The sequence below is a fragment of the Ceratotherium simum genome, unplaced genomic scaffold, assembly GCF_057802395.1.
Source record: "Ceratotherium simum simum isolate JZ-2026a unplaced genomic scaffold, ASM5780239v1 HiC_scaffold_49, whole genome shotgun sequence".
Classification (NCBI taxonomy): domain Eukaryota; kingdom Metazoa; phylum Chordata; class Mammalia; order Perissodactyla; family Rhinocerotidae; genus Ceratotherium; species Ceratotherium simum.
The window spans coordinates 47,274-60,012 of NW_028261265.1; the positions used below are offsets into that span (position 1 = coordinate 47,274).

Below are 12,739 nucleotides of genomic sequence, written 5' to 3' on the forward strand. Positions count from 1 at the left end.
CATCTGCACATTCCTTACCCAGAATCCCCATGACCCAACGAGGAAGCCAGAGCAGGGAAAGCCTCCCTATTTGACAGAAGGGAGCTGAAAGAGGGGGTGGGGCAGCATGAACTCTGGAGTCATTCACCCTGGGTCTAAATCCTGGTTCTCAGTCTTGTGACCTTGGGCAAGTTACTTAACTTCACTGAATTTTCATAGTATCTTAATATATATCTTGCAGTGTGCAAGGGGCCAACTTAGAATCAGGTCCAAATTATCCCCATTTCCGTGGTCTCATGACGAATAAAAGGGGCAAAATCTCATTTCCCTTTGTTTGTTAACTTGTAACTATTCAGGCTCCCCAGTGTGCCTTGCACCGTACAATGCTGATCCTAGACTGGAGGACTGACAAACACAAGACAAAAAAACACCGGGAGCCAATGCACATCATAGGTGCTACACGAATACTTGAATACAAAATGGGTTATAAGTTGACATCATGTAGAAGGCACCACAAAGGTCATAAAGTTTTAGAAATAAACAGTAAGGCCTGTTTACCTGAGAAAACAGCAGCAGTATACACAAGTGAACGGACACATACAAAGTACTTAAGATCAAAGAACAAGAACTTTGGAGTCAGGCAGACCTGGTATAAACCCCAGTTCTTTCATTTACTGGTTTGACTAAGACAGGCCATCTGAGCTCTCTGAATCTCAGTTTGTTTACTTTAAAATGAGAGTCCTAGTGCCTACCTCAAAGCTGTTGTAAAGACTAAATGAGATAATATATGTGAAGTATTTTCAGCACATTGCCTAGCATATAATAGGTGTTCAATAAATAATAATTGTGGTTATGTTGATGGAGGAAAAGGAGGAGGAAATAGTCTCCCAGAGTAAACTTCTGAGCGTAATAACCATGTGTTCGTGGTTGTTCATATGTGTACCCCCTGAGATCCTTACTGGGAATGCTGCTCAGAGAGGTTCCATTTATAAGACAACTTGCATACTCTGATATGATTATCTGCACTATTCCATTAATAAACGAATGGAAAAAAGTGCCACATCCTTTTATCTTCTTCATGTATGACTGGATTTTCATATAAAGAAGGTCCTGTTTAACTCGATCATTTCCTGAAGGTCATGACTTGTACAAATCAAGTGCATTCATCAAAATTAAAAGTCCTTTATTTCTTTCTCTAATGAGTACAAGACATGCTTTCTTTTGTTTTTCCTAAATTCCCTATCACTAGCTCAAGGCAAGCTACCTGAACCTGCTTACAACCTATGTATTAAACAATCTGGCAAATTTTATTGAGCAACTCCTGTGAGCCAGACCCTGATACAGACAGGAAGATAAGATCTAGTCCCTATCCTTACCAGAAGTAAATTTCTTAAATAAATTACTCCTTATTAAAAAAAATTAGACTCTTCCCCAACCAAAAAGGTTCCGGTGTTTAGAGCTGACCTTCCTGCATAAGAGGAAATACACATAATGAGTTGGGCAGGGACACTGTTAATACTCACAATGGGAATATAATGCCACAATTACTTCCAGGATAAGTTTCAGGACAGTGAATAATTAAAGTTTCATGGCAAATTTCTTCATCAGGAGGTTTTTGCTTTCGTTAAATAAAGTCACATGTTGCTGTCCTGGCATTTTTATTTTGGGTGAACACAGTTTAAGGAAAAGAGTTTATTATTTCTCATGGAAGGCACTGAACATATAGAGTAGCAGACACAAAAAAGGGAAGAAAACTATTTTTAGAAGAAACTAAACATACTTCATTCGAAGAGAAGGAAGCTTCAGGTCAGATTTGAATTCAAGAAAGAAAATTACACTGGATTTTTGAGGGAACATAAATCAGCCTAAAATGCTGAATAAGTAGTAAAGGAAAAACTACAAGGGGCTGAAAAACACAGCATTGTAAAATCCTGGGAAACTGTTAACTTTTAATCTAAGGCTTTGTTTAAACCTCTGCAAGGATGACTATCACAAAGAGGCTCTCCTGAATAGAACGTTTACTACAAAGAATGTACTTTGGAAGAGTTATAACCTAACACTTCTCAGTTAGCCTCAGAGAAATGCCTGAGTCTGTGACAACAGAGTACTTTTAATACCCTGGATGGATATGGAGAATCACATTCCTTTTCATTTAGAGACAACTCACATGGAAGACCCATTTCTGTATCCTCATACGTAGTCAAGAGGCTGGAGTTGAAAATATTAGATCAGAGATCAAACAAATCACGGTACAATTCAAAGTTCTTATAATTGATTCGAATACTTCTAAATCTTTGAAAAGAGCAATTTTAAGGGATAAAAATGAAGGTAAAGTTCTATGCAGAGTGAATTCACTTCTCGATCAAAAGAAAGAGAAGATAAAGAATAGGAAATTCACCTGAAATATACGATACAGTCATGTGCCGCATAATGACATTTTGGTCAATGACAGATCTCATTTAGGACAGTGGTCCCATAAGATTAGTACCATACAGGCTAGATGTGTAGTAGTCTATACCATCCAGGTTTGTGTGAGTACACTCTATGTTTGCACAATGACCAAACTGCCTAATGATACGTTTCTCAGAACGTATCTCTGTCGTTAAGTGATGCATGACTGCCACTGAAATCAGGCAAATAGTTTAAAAAATAATCTCAACTAAAACTGAAAAATATAACTTATAAAGTAGAAATCTCCTAGAGAAAATAACTGATTTCATTTATGTATATTTTTCAGATATTTTTCCACACATGTATTACACATATAGATGTACAGTATTATTATTGTTCTTTTATAAAAAATGGAACAATACATTTGTAACTCATTTTTTTTCACTTAATTTATCTTGGACATTTATAACTGTCAGTATATAGACTTCATCTTGTTTCTTGTAATGGTTGCACAGCATTTTACTGTATGGCTATAACAATTTATTTAAACTGTTTCCTACTGATGGATATCTGGGTTGTTCCCAGTGTTTCACTATTTCAGACAATGCTGAAATGAAGATTGCTGTAAAACACGTCCAAATTCCTAAAATGAGAGTTGTTGAAACAAGAGGTATGCAGATACTGCCAAATAAGCAACTAGTTTTTTATATGTAATTTTTTGAAGGAAAAAAACGGGTAATCATTTTTCATAAAGTGCTTCATACTCACATGCAAAATTAAGACTAAGAAATGAAAAGAAAATCAATCCAACAATAAAGAAGAAAGGAAAAAAGTAACAACAAGAAAGCATGGTAAATAGAAAACATAAAATAAAATGGCAGGAATAAGTCAAAATAATAAGAAATGGCACAAATGTAAAATATATATTTCTATTAAAAGATAATCTCAGGGGGCCGGCCCAGTGGTGCAGCGATTAGGTGCGCGCGCTCCGCTGTGGCAGCCTGGGGTTTGCAGCTTCGGATCCCAGCCATGCACCGAGGCACTGCTTGTCAAGCCATGCTGGGGCGGCGTCCCATATAAAGTAGAGGAAGCTGGGCACGGATGTTAGCCCAGGGCCAGTCTTCCTTAACAAAAACAGGAGGATTGGCGACAGATGTTAGCTCAGGGCTGGTCTTCCTCAAAAAAAAAAAAGATAACCTCAGAATTGATTGAAAATAAATACAGCATAAATGCTGAATATATAATATATATCTATACAAAATGAAAAAAGAACATTGAAGGTAAAGGGATGGAAGACAGTATACCAAGCTAATAATGACGGAAAAAGAAAGCAGGCACAGCAGTAATATCAGACAGAAAATAATTCAGTTGTTATATTTTATGCATTGTAATGGTCTCATGGTTACATAAAAAGTCCTTAACTTTTAGACATACACACTGAAGTATTTACAGATTAAATGACATGATGGGTTTGCTTTAAATCTAGAGGGTATGTGTGTGGGGGGAGGAGTGAAATAAGATTGTCATATGATGACAGTGGTGGAGCTGGGTGACAGTATGGGCACACAGGGCTTTACTACACTATTCTCTATATGCAGATATATCTCTATATCTCTATTCTGCAGATGTTTGAAATTAAAAAAAAAAATTTTAAGAATTCAAGTTGCAAAGCAATAAATGACACACAGATATAGTGGTAAAAACTATAAAATAACATGGACAAAAGTGAAGCTTTAAAATATATAAAGCAAAACTGACAAAAATGCAAAGAGAAACTAACATCTATAATTATAATGAGAAAATTTTAAGACTTGATCAGCAATCGAGGATCAGGCAGAACAGAAATAGTAAAGATACTGATGATCCCATTGTACAATTTGCAAGTGATACTTACTCACATTCACACACATTCACCAGTATTTGTGCCCAACAGAGACTATATCTTCTTTCCAAACACTTGAGGAACACCCCAATGACCACATGTTAGTTTCCTCTATATGCTCAGGTATCGTTTCACTCTTTTACAATTAGAACATATTCACGCGACACTTGTACAATCAAAAATATATTTAAAAAAGGAAAGAAACATGTCCACTTTATTTGGTTGTGACAGGCTTTTTAGACAGGCTGTCTCATTTCATGTCACAGGAAACAATGGGCTGTGATGAAAGCGAGGGCAGAGGTCAGTCATCTGTCCCAGGTCACTGAGAGGAGAAGCTCTCCTGAGTGCCCACGTCGGGTCAACTCGCCTGACCACATGGCCTCACAAAACTCTTGATTAAGAAAATTCAAGATCACAAGAGCCTTACTTTCAATTTCTTCTCCAAACAGAACACTTATGATTTTTATGATTAAAAATAGACTCTGGTACAATATGGACACAGCAGAATATTCTTAAAAGGATCAAATTTTTATCTGAGTATGTCCTCCTGACACTCTTTTTACTGAAAAATCATTCTTAAGGCTTATCCACTTTATTTACAGGAATTTTTACAAGTATTATGCTTAGTGGTTTTTTTGTTTGTTTGTTTGTCTGTTTTTAACATGACACGGCTGTTTAAAATCCCTGGAGTTTGATTTTACCAGAGACCGAGTTACTTCACTACGTCTAACATGGGTGTTAAACAGACAGGAGGATTCTTTCAGGGCACTGGTATTCATTTCTTCATTTCTCCAGACACCACCTGTATGACTTAGGGAAAAGACACACTTTCCTTAATACCTACCAGACCTGGGGCAGCACTTCACCTGGAGAGGCTGAGACTGTTAGAGGACAGCTTGAGCGGTTCTCTTTATGCAAACACAAAGTACTTTACTCACCCAATTCGTCTTTTCAGCACGCCATTGAATAACTCAGGGTTATTGGAGATGATCCAACCAATATGGATGACCAGTTCTTGCTGAAGGACCGCTTCCCTCTCATCGTGGGTATTACACTTGTAATAGATGATGTTCTTAATCACTCTTGGAGACAAAGGATTAGAGATAACCTCTTCTTCATGCCCAAAGGCATCAAGAGTCACCTACAAGTGGCAGAATTTTATTGGAAAAATTTCCTAGCTACTAAAAGATAAAAGAAAGAAATTCAAGGCTCAGGATGACTGGCAGGCTGAAATGACTCTATGCAAGCTAGGGAATTAGGTAGAATAACTGTTCCTGCTATTTCTTAAAATGGCTTTCAAAGCACGACTCCCACTGGAGTTCATGATGGTTCAGAGTCTGGTCTAAAATATAAGGGCAGGTGAGGGTCCCAGTTAGGGGAGTGGAGGTGAGTAGATAAAAGCAGGAAAGGAATATAAATAACTATTAAGGTAAAATTATTCTGAATAACTTTAGTAGTAGAAACTCCCCAGAGAAACCAGAATACATTAAATATTTTACTGCACAGTCTACACAATTTAGTATTCGAGAGTATATTTTTTGCTTCTTTTATAGTTTCTCATGTGAAACTTTCTGTTCTTTAACAACACTGTGAGGTTTTCAAAGGCAAGCGTGAGGTCACATAGTTGTAGTGTAGCCCCACTTTTCCTGGCATAGTGCTAGGCACCTAGGGGGTGCTAAAATGCTTGTTGATGTATCTCTCACCTGTGGAAGGGAATAAACGCGCTGCCTATGAGCCTGGGAAACGAGGAAGCACAGAGGGAAACGGCAACGAACATTCAAAGCAGCAAGTGCAGCTGAAGCTAGCAAGAGGAACACCCTGGTCTCTCCCTCTCCTCCATCCTTAGATTCTGCCTCCCAGAAGAGTCTGTGGCCCTTCCTTCCTCCTCATAATCTCTCTTCTCTCTCTCCCTCTCTCTTCCATGTACAGTACATGTTTATAAGAAGCAGGAAAAAGAAGAGCAGATCAAAGGGCCCTTGTGTTTTCAGAGATGAGGGGAGAGAGCAGAACATGGGGTCTTTTGCCCTCGTTTTGTGAAGGAGTGAAAATTGAGAACTACTGGTTTATTATATCACAAGTGGTACCAACCTGTTAGTCCAAGTGCAATTACTTTTATTAACATGTCAGTGTGTAAAGAAGAAAACAAACAGAAGACACATCATTGACTCTGAAAGCAATGATGACTAAACCACTCTTTCATTCCAGAGAGCTTGAGGTGATCTGAAAGTGCTTTGCAGGAACAATATTACTTCAATTCTCAGGGTGGCATTTCATTAATGAGCAAATGCAAACTTTGAATGCTCCATTCTCATTTCTTTTTTGTAAAGGGGTAAGATGCAGTCAGTGAATGGACTTCATGCACCTGAAGCAGAGCTGTCAGCCTCCCAGGCCTACCCAGCTCCCTAAGTGACTGTGTTCTTGGGAGATGTGCTAGTCTGATGGGCAATTGTCTCAGGACAGGCTCCAAGGCTTCCAGGATGTGGGGAGCAGAGTCTCGAGATCACAGGCTGCAAGCCCCTCTAGATAGTGTACACAATGGACATGACAAGTCTAACCTACTCCCTCCCCAAGTGTCAGGTGCCAGAGACCCCAAAGATCTCCAAAGCCTTCTCATATGATCATACGTGGCAGAATTCACTATATTTTCAAACATACTACAGGGGCCTAAAATCCAAGAAACAACAGCTTCCTAGAGCCTATTTACTTTCTTTCAGAGGTGGCTCATCCAGGGCACCAATACAAGACTCTGCAGCTGGAGGTAAGGACTGTAGCGAGAAAAGGTACTGGGTAAGTGACCTCCTGTGCTCTGGTCTATTTAGCTGATGAATGAGGATGAAAATTCTACCTTTTAATAATTTGCAGAAAACAGAAAATAACATGTGAAAATGATTTAACTTTTTCTCAGGAGTTTTTTATTAGTATAATCATTTTTTCATTATAATTAAATATTACAGGATAAAATAAATAGCTTATTCTTCTAACATTTCAAAAGCTGGATATCAAGATGAAATACTTTCCCTTTTAATGAATTAAGAGCACTGAAATATGAGCAATGGGTTGATTCCATTAAAGAGGGTTAAAGTATTTCATATTATTAAAGCTTATTAGATCCCTAGCTTATCTGTCAGGAAGACATGGTAAAGCACACATATTCCTGAAGAAGAGAAAGAAAGCAAACAGGTTTTCATTCCAACCAAATGATGACTCGGCCAGGTAATTAGAGCTTATAGAAAACAAAACAAAAAATGACAGCCACACCCCACTCTGCATACACACATGCACAGGCTCAATCCAACACACATTCACCAAGTGCCTATTCCAAGGCCTCGTGCTGGGCATACTGGGACCGGTACTGGACAAGACCTGGGCCCTGACTGCCAGGGGTCCACAGCGTACCCTGGGGTGAGAGACACACATCTAAATGAACTGGGACGCAGGGCAGATCGTGAGACGTGTCACAGGCCTGTTGGGAGAACCCAGAGGAGAGAAGAACTGCCAGGTGGAGATGGCTCTGCAAGGAGGAGCAGACAAGAGCTGGCCTTGGTGTGAGGGGAGGAGCGCGAGGGAGAGGCGGCCCAGGGGGTTAGGGATCTGGGGAGTCAGTGCATTTCTAAGGGGGTGAGGAATCTCATGTGGAGCAGGAGGGAAATGTGCCCTTCACTAGTGACCGGTCTTTACTCCTATACATATCTGGAGTACTTCAGTAAGTATTAGTCCATTTTCTTAATTAGCATCTTCACTGATCTCAAGTTAATAGAGGAGTTGAAAATTAAAGCTCTAAGGTGCAGCAGGAAAAAGGGATGGTCTATTTAGTATCTGCGCATCTTTAAGACTAAATTTTGCTTGGAAAACAAGCCTTTTGTAGAAATGCCTGAGCCACTGCTAATGTGCCTGTGAGAGGCCAATACACTGAGGCTGCCAGATTTAAAGCCAGGGTCTTACCCAGAAACCTTTGTGACTGTGACCGAGTAAGAGTCTGAAAATCCGATACTTACCTGTTTGCCCTGCACTAAAACATTAGTAATGGATGGGGCCAGGCTGTCCACTACTTTACTTAAAAGACTTGCTGCACGGCGCACAACCGACCTGGGGGCAAAGAATAAAGCAGGCCAGAGGTTGACAAATCTAAAAGATGATGAATGAATAGGGCCCCTGAATGGGGAGACTTAAAAACATACTCAATTAGGTCCTCATGTAATAATGTGGAGGAAACACTGAGCCGAAGACAGTGGACCCTGCAGCAGAAAACTCCAGAATTAGGGAGGGGTCCCTCATCCTCACCTCTGCCACCAGCATTATTCATGCCATTATCAATTTATAAGGAAAGAAAATAGAGCCTAACTATCCCTTTCATGGGGAGTGGGACAGGAGGAGGAACTGAATATTCTGATTTTGCATTAAAAAATTCATTAAGTCTGTCACTGGTACATGACATCTATTTCTATAACCACTTTAAATCATGTTTCTTTTGGTGTCTAGATAACCAAATCCCTGGATTAGGGAACTCACTTAATATTCAATTTTAGGAAGTGATACAATGAAATACCAATATTTTTTTTCTTGATAAACCCAAAATGTTGGAAGAAAGAATTCACACTGCTATTTTTACATTTCTGAAAGTCTCAGACTGTAGGGAGAACAGATTTTTTCGAAGCACAGCACATGCAACACATAAGACATTTTTTCCCCTCAAAAGTAAAAATTCATGTGGAACTTTTAGATGGAGAAAATACAATAAAAATGTAGGTTTAAAACTGTTTCCTTATATTTCAGGATATCCATGGAAGCTGACCTATAAAAAACATTTATGTTCCGTAATCTCAACATAGACGGACTAGTAGAAAATTCAGTCAATAGCTGGTAAAGTTAGTGAAACAAACACTTCCTTCTTTTAGAGAAGCTTACACCCACACACTATGAGACCAAAAAACATGTTTAACCCACACAATGCAAATAAGCCCACACGTTTCAAGCAGCTTGAGTTTCCACATTCTGTGCATGTTACCTGTTTCCCATGTACCAGAAAAGTAGTAATGTGTGGGGCCATAGAGGAAGAACATTTCTGGGTAAATGCAGCCCCGTAGCGCACCGCCAACCTGGGTGTGTCAGTGGAAAGCCATAAAAGGGAAAATACAGTGAATAAAACTTCCAGGAGTCTGTTCTTTTAAACATAACATCACTCTAAATGTCTGCTCGTTAATGATTTATCTAAAATGCAAGTATAATACATAAAGCAAAAATAGGTTTGCTTAGACAAAAATATGATTATAGACGACATTTGAAATTTACTGGCTAAAAAACATCTATCAGCTTCCGTGCCTTACTGTGCTAAGAATTTACAGTGAAAATTTGAGATTTAACCACAGGATGATTACATTATTTCTTCTAGGTTGGAATGGTATATTTACTATAAATCTTAGAGTTGAAACAAAAATAAGAGATTATTTTGTCTAATCCTCTTACTTCAGAGATTAGAAACCTGAGGCTCACTGAGGTTAAGGGAGTTTCTTATTACACTGTTTCAGACTTTTTTTTCAAAATTAGATAATAATGGGTCATTTAAAAAATATATATACTCTTACTTTCAAAATATTAGATTCTGCTAGTAAAACTGTTAGAACTGCTTTCAAGTGCAGAAGACCATGCACTTAGGCATACCTATCCAATTGTGAATTTAAACAATTTTATCGCAACTACATAATTTTTTTTCAATCTCTAGGAAGAGACTACCTTTGCGGAACATATCAGTTATTTATGAAGCAACTACAGTCACTGGGATTCAGTCAACTTAAGTGGTAAGAGAACTACCTTCTAAGTATATTATTTTTTGCTTATGATTAAATGAACCATTGGTCTCTTTTCATGGCCTTCTATAACAGAACAGGTTTCCTAAATACAAATTAGAACCTAAAGCACCTTGCTGGGACAGAGTGGGTGCAGGGTAGGAAAGAGTCATTAACATATGGTTCCAGTGAATACTCTCCAGGTTCTATTCCAATGGAAGTCTTTATTCCCAGACATTTTTTAAATATCTTGAGAGAGCCATGATAAGATCCTTAGAAAGTAGACAGAGTCACTGTGCCATTACCTCGGAGTTTAAAAGTAAAAATTAGGATGAATAATTATCTTTAAGATTGGTCCATCATCTTTAGGCTATTAAATATGACAACACAAAAAATAAAACATAATGACAAGGACACTAATACGAACCAAAGCTTTTTGCTGCCAGCTCTTCTATAGACTCTCTCAATGTGATCAGAAACGGTACCTAGACATTGGATAACAGAGTCTTTGTTGAAAAAAGCTTTTAATTAAATGCATAACATTTATTCTCCTTTAAAAAAAATCACCCTTGAATTTTCATTTTGTTCCACTAGAGCTGATACATCCATCCATTAACATTCTGAACTACCTGACATATTATGTAACCTGTATATATAATGTGAATGTCCCCAGCCCTAGTTACTATTTAGTTTGAGTATATGATTTTGGTGAGTACTCTACTTCTGGAAATTTATTCTTTTCTTAATTAATATGCAAGCTAAGTTTTTAACAAATAAAAATGTTATTTTAATTTACTGCAGAAAATAAAAAACAGAATATAGCAAACTGAACAAATACTGTAGACTCTGAATATATATGATTCTTGATTTGTTTGTTCAACAAAATTTTATGGAGACTGTTACATGCATGATCACGCCAACATACCCCAGTGCTCAAAAGACATCACTGGGCTTCATTCTTTGGCAGCGATTTACATGCGACCTGGCCTCATGACTGGTTTGTTAATAAATTAACAATGTGACAGGACAAAGCACCAAAAAAGAAACAAGGGTAAAGAACAAGATCTTTATCATTTTCCGCTGAACTTATTTTTATAGCTTTATAACAAATTGGATAAAATTATATTCAGATTCTGTTAGATGTTTACGATTTTCAATGTATCACAAAGTTTTACAGATTTAAAACATTTAAAGTCTTTCAAATGTCTAAGTAAAAGATGAGTATTATCCCCAAGTTTAGAAAAATGGCTTAAAAATAATTCTCTCAGCATTTTCATTGTAAAGTATTTTATATAAATTTTGTTTTATCTTAAAGCACTACTAAAATAACCATTCTGAATTCTAGGTTCCTAATGAAATGTTTGCTTTTTAAAAATCCTATTGTTTTAGTTAAAGTATAAATTTCAATGAATGTCCTCAATATAATTGGGATTCTGCTTATACTTATAGTTTCAAGACTAATTACAAACATGAGACATTCTATTGGAAATTTGCTTAGAGTTCTTCTGCCTTTAATCAGTTAACAGAATTAAAACTATTCAATTCACATGTGTAATACACAAGAAGGTTATCTCTTAGCTATAATAATGCAAAAACTAAGTAGACCTTATTTGAATAAATAATATTGTTTAGTTTACTATCAAAACTATAAATCTTATTAATTACATTGCTGTTTAGAATGCTGCCTCAATTTCCAATTCTAACCAAATCAACATGCCTCTCTGGACAGAAGACTTTCAGATGAGCCAAAAACTTGAAGTAGCTAGACGTTAAGTACTTGAAATGTATTCTACATTATTCTGTATTATAACATGCCAGAAGCAGACCATGATGTAGAATTCTAGAATTCCTTAGAGTAGTGACTCAATATACAAGTGTGGATTTCAGGAATAATTGGGTTTCATCCTTAATGCAGAGTGGACATGGATACGATTAGCAACAATTTATTTTTGTTAACAATCTTTAAAGCATTGTTCTATTAAATACCATGTTCCATTCCAAACGACTGCTGCAGACCATGAGGGAGCTAATCTTCATAGCTATAATGATTCAATACTGTTTTTGAAAACACACAGAAAATAAAACTAGAAACAGAAACTGGCGATAAACAACTATGGAGTTATCAGAGGTTAACAGTCACAAGCAGAATCCAGGCTCCAACTCCATTCAGACAATCAGAGAAACAATCAAGCATCACTGCACAAAGGCAATTAGGAGTTCAGACATCAGTCTATTCCACTCTAGGGGTATGAATGAACATTTTCCATTTAAAAGCAAAAAAAAAAAAAAAAGGGTTTAATGAAGGAGAAAATAACTTGTAGCATTTTAGTGGATGTTCATTATGCATATTGGATATATGTTCAAGAATAGAGAGGTCTTATTATTTAAGAAGGTTCTCTTAGACATGAACTCTTACCTTCCTTTGTGATGAAGTTGGGGCCTTCTCTTTTGAGTAGTACACCCAGCAGGATGGCTTGGCTAGCCAAACAATTGCAGTCCTGAAAAAATAAATCACTGTGAATAACTGGAATGAAATGGGTACAAAAGTTACTAATCACAGGGGTAACTATTCATGAAACCACATGATGCAGAGAGGAAATATTCTGCTTTGGAACTGAGGAAAGATAAAATGTCACTGATATACTCAACAAGCATAAGATGACATTATACAAATATTTATCCTAGATATCTTGGAGACAGAGGG

At 37.3% G+C, this 12,739-nt stretch overlaps 1 protein-coding gene across 1 annotated transcript in view; it reads right to left on the reverse strand.

Moving 5' to 3' along the window:
* LOC147911173 (phosphorylase b kinase regulatory subunit beta-like) overlaps positions 1-12,739 on the reverse strand; it is a 47,078-nt gene that overhangs the window by 20,126 nt on the left and 14,213 nt on the right. The window contains exons 8-11 of the mRNA XM_087428455.1: positions 12,452-12,533; positions 10,463-10,520; positions 8,248-8,338; positions 5,191-5,393 (exon numbers count right to left, since the gene is read on the reverse strand). Coding sequence (XP_087284581.1) covers positions 5,191-5,393; positions 8,248-8,338; positions 10,463-10,520; positions 12,452-12,533 — 434 coding nt within the window. The remainder of the gene's footprint in view (positions 1-5,190; positions 5,394-8,247; positions 8,339-10,462; positions 10,521-12,451; positions 12,534-12,739) is intronic.